This window comes from Equus asinus, chromosome 8 (genome assembly GCF_041296235.1).
Source record: "Equus asinus isolate D_3611 breed Donkey chromosome 8, EquAss-T2T_v2, whole genome shotgun sequence".
In the NCBI taxonomy this organism is placed as follows: Eukaryota; Metazoa; Chordata; class Mammalia; order Perissodactyla; family Equidae; genus Equus; species Equus asinus.
Genome location: NC_091797.1, coordinates 42,673,589 through 42,679,883, shown reverse-complemented (window position 1 = coordinate 42,679,883; position 6,295 = coordinate 42,673,589). Strand labels below are relative to the sequence as shown.

Below are 6,295 nucleotides of genomic sequence, written 5' to 3'. Positions count from 1 at the left end.
TTTTTATGGTCTCACAGAAGTTTAAGACTCTTCTCCAAGTGTACCAACCAGTGGTATAAAGCTTGAGATCTTGTAAGTTTACACTATTTTAGGGGGTCATAACAGACCAGTTCTCAGGACTTGTGCAATCAATATATTTAGACAGTAGAAAATAAATGTAGTTTTCTATCAATGACATTTTATTTGAGGAAGATCGCCATTATAGTTCTAAGAGTAGTGAGAATAAAGCAATGTGGAGAGAATTACATTTTTAAAATAAGTAAACTTCAAGTCTTTAACGAGGCCTATTATTTGGATATTCCCATTTCTTGATTGATGAGACCCTTGCAATCGACCTCTTAAATGCTCCCTTTACATCTTTGTTTCTAAGTGTGTATATAAGGGGGTTCAACATGGGTGTGATGATTCCGTAAAAAAGGGACACCATCTTTCCCCGGTCCTTGGAGGCAGGGGATGGTGGTTGCAGATACATATAGATAGCAGTGCCATAAAAAAGTGACACCACAATTAGATGGGAGCCACATGTTCCAAATGCCTTTCGTCGACCTTCAGCTGACCTTATTCTCAACACTGCTTGGACAATAAAAGCATATGATATAAGAATGAGTGCCACGGGTATTAGAAGAAATAGCACACTGATAAAGAATAGTTCAGCCTCATTTGCTGTTGTGTCTACACATGACAGCTTGAGCAGAGCAGGGACTTCGCAGAAGAAGTGATCCACTTCTTTATGGCCACAAAGCGGCATCTGAAGAGTCAAAGTGGACTGCAATACTGAGTTACTGAAGCCACTAATCCAGGATGCAGCTGCCAACTGAAGGCAGAGTCTTTGGTGCATGATCACTGAGTAATGGAGAGGGCAACAAATAGCTACAAACCTATCAAAGGACATGACGGCCAGGAGAAGACATTCAGTGGAACCCAAGGCCAGGAAAATGAAAAGTTGGGCCACACAGCCACCATAACTAATTACTTTCCTGCTGTTGCATATGTTTACCAGCATTTGTGGAACTGTACTTGTGGTATAGCAAAGGTCCAGGAGTGAGAGATTAGTCAGAAAAAAATACATGGGGGTGTGGAGTTTGGAATCCAGACGTGACACGAGAATTATTGCCAAATTGCCAAAGATGGTCAAGATATAGGAAACCAGGAATACCACAAAGAGTGGAAGCTCCAGCCACGGTCTATCTGAGAAGCCTAAGAGGATGAACTCTTGTGGGACACTTTCATTTATCTGATTCATGTTAAATGCTTCAACTCTTGGTTCCCTGAAATATAAACTCAGTGAGTTCATAAACATATTTCTTTATTGTCAGTTATAATCATTTTGCTAAGAATTTGCATACATTTACAGACTGATGCTATTAATAATGTGAAAAATGTATTGATAACAAAATAAATATCTTTCCAAGTATTTCAAAAGTGTTTCTGTATAATAGCACGTGAGCAAAATGAATTTAAAAATTTTAAAGCATATCACCAGTTTCCACATTCACAGAATTGACCCTTGACCTTTTGTTTTGTTTTGACCTTTTGTTATTTTCTAAGTTCATTGTTCTCATTTCCTTCAACCTAGATCCCTACTATTAGGTAGACATAGACACAGTTCCTGTCACTTGAATTCATTCTAATTTCTCCTTAATGCCAATAAGATTACCTGTTTGTATGAATTTGTTAAAATTGTTTAAATCTTACTCCCCCTCTTGAAAAAAACAATGTAGACAGAATCTAGTAAGTTATCAGACACAATTTAAACAGATATATCCTTTTTCTTTTGGAAGCTCAGAATTCTTATAGGATTATTTATGCAGTAAACATGAAATTTGAAGTGGATGGGCCTGGGCTCATATGTCTACTTTGCCTACATAGTCGCGTTACCTTGGGAGTGTTTTTTATCCTCTGATCTTCAAGCTCCTCATTTGTAAATAGTGGTATTGATGCGAGAACTCTGGGGTGCTTTGGGCAAAGGCTATTAAGGGCCCTGCATTTTCTGGAGGTACCAATCTGTCAGCTCTACCTGCTGAAATGTATTCATTCCAAAGAAATCTTAACAGAACACTCTAAATTATTTTATTATTTTATCAGCATGAAAATATACATTTTTCACTATCGCTCATCTTCATCAAAATGTTAGCAATGTCTTTTAATTTTGTTGAACTTATTCTAGAACTGTTAGTCCCCTAAAAAATGTCCCCTTGCTCTCATCTAAGAAATCTGAGATACAGAGTCACAGATATAGCTGGGAGATGATGTTCAAATGTATGTTTACATGAAAAAAGGCAGTTATTGAACATTTGTAAAGCATGATACCCTCAATTTAAAAAAGAAATAAAACATATTTTTATATATACGTATAGAGAGAAGTACTAATTTATAATTAAAAGTTATGTTGAAGAATAGAGAAGGAAGTGCTACTCCTGGGAAATGGGGAGGAGTAGGAGTAAAGGAGGCTTTATTTGTAAGTTTACCTGTTTTTCTTTTTTCTAATTTTTAATAAGCAGACATTATTCTCATAATACATTGTTTAAAATCTCCCCACTTACCAATTTACTGTCTGTGCCCTGCTCTCAGACTAGCATTGCTTTTGTTTAAGACTGTGATCCCCGAGGGTACAAACCTTTAAAAGAAATTTAATTTTTTTAACTCTTCATACTTTCTTAACACTAAGGCTGAATCTGTAAGGAACTTTTCTAAAGGATGATGAGGCATTTTGTATCTAATTGGCTGAAAAACTATTGACAAGTGTGTTTATAGGCATGTGCAGGCACACACACATACCTACAGGCAAATGTGCATATTATACAGGGAAAATGTTCCTCTGTATGTGTAAAGTAAATTCTCTGAACTCCGTTATTCATATTTTAATATATTTGATATTTGGATAGGTCAAGCAATCAATGCACACATTTAATGTGATATTGCATCTTGTCAAAAAGCTGTCATAATCAAAAGCTACTAATCTTGCAATTAATGGCATTTTAGAATTGACAGAATTATATGTATACATGTGATTTTCAGTTTTCTTGCCTGAAAGTTTATTGACTCTAAAGTATCAACTTTGCTTATTCTCTTGTATTCTGTTTCTGTTACTCTTACACATTTTAAACGTTCTACTATATTTCTAAAATTTCTAAACCCATAGTTTAGAATACTTGCCTAGATGAATACACGTCATCACCGCCTTTTAAACCTGTATATTGGTTGACCTTATGTCTGTCATCTCTCTATTGAATTCTCTCATTCCGTACCTGAACTTGAACATTCAAAAAGAGAAGGTTCAACAGAGCCTTGGAAGCATCTTTGTAAGCTGCACTACGGACAGAGTATCAAGACAGAAGAGGTAACAAGAGTTTTAGGCCCAAATCTGCCAGAAAGTCATTAAGTGGACAAATTAGCTAAAAGTTTTGGATGTCGGTTTTATCTTCTGTAACATGATGGGGTTGATATTTTCCTTTCAGCATAAAAATTGTTTACTTTTAGGTTTTCTCAAATTGTCTCATATCCCTATGACATAGACTTCTAAGTTTCACATAGATACCATCTTCTTGCTGGAGTATAAGGATGAATGATAAGAGTGATTGTCACAGCTGATACATTGTAACCTAGCTTAGCAATACAAGAAAGTTTGCAAAAGGAAATTTTCCTGTTCGTGAAAGATTAATTTTGTGAGCAGAAACTGAATTTATATGTTCAGAGAAGTTACTTTCCCCAGGTCCTAGAGCTGGTAAGTAGCAGACTGAAGACTAGAACCTAAGACTGACCTGCTATAAAGTTCTTATTTCCCATAGAGAATACAAATACATTCAAAATAACATTATATATAATACATATATGTATATATGAAGAGTGTATATATTTATATATTCATAGAAGCTGAAGCTGAATGAATCAGATTTTTCCTAGCAGATAATTTTGTCTTTGCTTAGATTTAAAACATATACAGAACATGAATTGAGTGCTTAAAGCACTCAGATTTTGCATAGTAATTTTTTGAAATGTGTTCTACTTACCTCCATTTTAAGCATTGGTGATAGCTCAATTTATTTTTATATCCAAGAAGCCTTGAATTCGAATAAGACTAATTTAAAGTTCACAGATACAATAATGTCGTCATATATTATTTAGTTGCAGAACTGGTTTGATGAAATTCATTCAACTTCTTTTAATTACACTCAATTTATGGCAAGTCATGAGGTCTCCATTCAGACACAACTAGAATGACGGTGTCACAGATGGCCAGAATGTGGTGTTCTGGAATCACATCACTTGGAATTAGGGCATCCACTGCTGTTTTCAGAGGTTTTTTTCCAACCAGTTTCGTAAAATGGATCAAAGTATGGCACACTGTCTCTATCAATACTATTGCTGTTGGTTTTGGTCTCTGGCAGAAATCTTGAACAATAAATTGCAAACTCTTCCCCCATAGTTTATAGTAATTCACCGCATACCCAATGGGAGGAGAGAGGAAGTGATATTCCTCTTTGCCGTTGATTTGCTCAGCAAACTCTTCCTCCAGGGACTGAATCTTCAACAACTCTAAGACAATAGGAAGGACAATGGGGACTAAAACATCAAACAGAGTTTGAATTTTGTGCTATTGAATTGAGATTAGTATTCGTTTGTAAACTACTCATTGACTTCTCTAAAGCCACTTCTTTCAGGAAGGAATTCTTTATTCCATGTGTAAATTCTCTAAGAATCCATCTGAGGTCATGTTACCAAACCTTTGGTAACATTCTCTATATTTCTATATTTCCATATCAGAAAATAGACTTCTATTTAATTTACCTTAAGATAATCTCTTGTTAATTTGGTTTATGATACATTTCACGTAAAACAGTTTAAAAAATTAATATAGAGACAATAGATCCATCTTTTCTTTCATGGTTTTTTATATTTCTAGGCTTGATTCCTTAAGCTTCTCTTCAACTCAAGGTTGTGTATATACTCTTGTAAGATTTAAATTTTTCTTTCTTTTTATATTAGCGTCTCTAATCCTGCCAGAATAAATATTTATTTTTTATGTCCTATAATATGCAAATTCATTTCAGTTTCTCTTCCAGATGAGTAGATTTGGAAGACATTTATTTATAATTCTGAAAAAGATAAGGATCTATTAAATAGAAAAAACAATTTTTTAAATTTGAAAAAAAAAACCCACAAATGGCCCAATAGGAAAATGACAAATTATAGGAATAGACAATATAGAGAATAGCAAATCCACATGACCAATAGGTATAGAAAATATGACAAAATTCTCAAATAGAGAAGGTTGTATTAAAGTAACGATAAAACTCTTCACCGGATTGGAAGAAAAAGGATAATGGAATTCTATTGCTAATAAGAATGAAGGTAAAAGGCTACTCAGAGATTACTGGAGGAAATTCAAAGTATTACAGGCTTTCTGGGGAAAAATATGGCAATGGCTACTAAAAATGACATATTTTCTCGACCTAGAGCTGTTACTCTTAGGAATCTTTCCCATAGAAAAGAATCTAACAGTATATAAGGACAAATGGACAATCATGTTTGATGTAGAAATGATTTAATGGCCAAAGATGGAGAAAAATATAGTGTGCTTTGATAGAAAATTTGCTAAATACTTAATATATTAACAGAATGGGAAATATTCATCCATGTGAAATAAGGAATTATAGCTCTAACAAATGTCTTGGATATGTTTTCCTGAGGCATAGTTGAATGAGCAAACAGAAATGCAGAAAAATGTACATAACATGGTCCTAATTTTATAAAATAATGATTGAAAACAACCAAAATATGATTTTATTATGTATTGTGTGTCTGTATGAGATTACATGAGAAAATATGTTTTTCCCTAGAACAGCAAGAAAGGCTGCTTCTTAGGTAATTAACATGAATATCCCGGAGAGGGGCAGAGGGCAATATGTAGAGAGGAAGAGGATGAAGGAGCATGAAGAAAAACTGGAAAAAAAACAAATTTAGACTTTGTGTATATCAAAACATTTTTTTTTGATTCTTCAAGCTTTTCGTTAGTTGATTTAAAAGAGCAGAAAGTTAACTTTAACTTTTCTGAAAATTTATTTTTTATTGTTTTTTAATTGAGTTCATAATAGTTTACATCATTGTGAAATTTCAGTGGTGCATTATTTCTTGTCTGTCACCATATAAGTGCTCCCCTTCACCCCTGTGCCCATCTCCCACCCCCCTTCCCTTGGTAATCACTAAACTGTTTCCTTTGTCTACATGTTTGTTTATATTTCGCATATGAGTGAAATCATCTGATGTTTGTCTTTCTCAGTCTGGCTTATTTTGC

At 34.2% G+C, this 6,295-nt stretch overlaps 1 protein-coding gene across 1 annotated transcript; it reads right to left on the bottom strand.

Annotated features, from left to right (window-relative positions):
* Positions 1-207: 207 nt before the first annotated feature.
* Positions 208-1,243, bottom strand: LOC106823453 (olfactory receptor 2B2-like). Its single transcript, XM_014829167.3, is given in 3 exon segments — positions 208-302; positions 305-322; positions 325-1,243. Coding segments are annotated over 3 exon segments (1,032 nt in total).
* Positions 1,244-6,295: the final 5,052 nt, after the last annotated feature.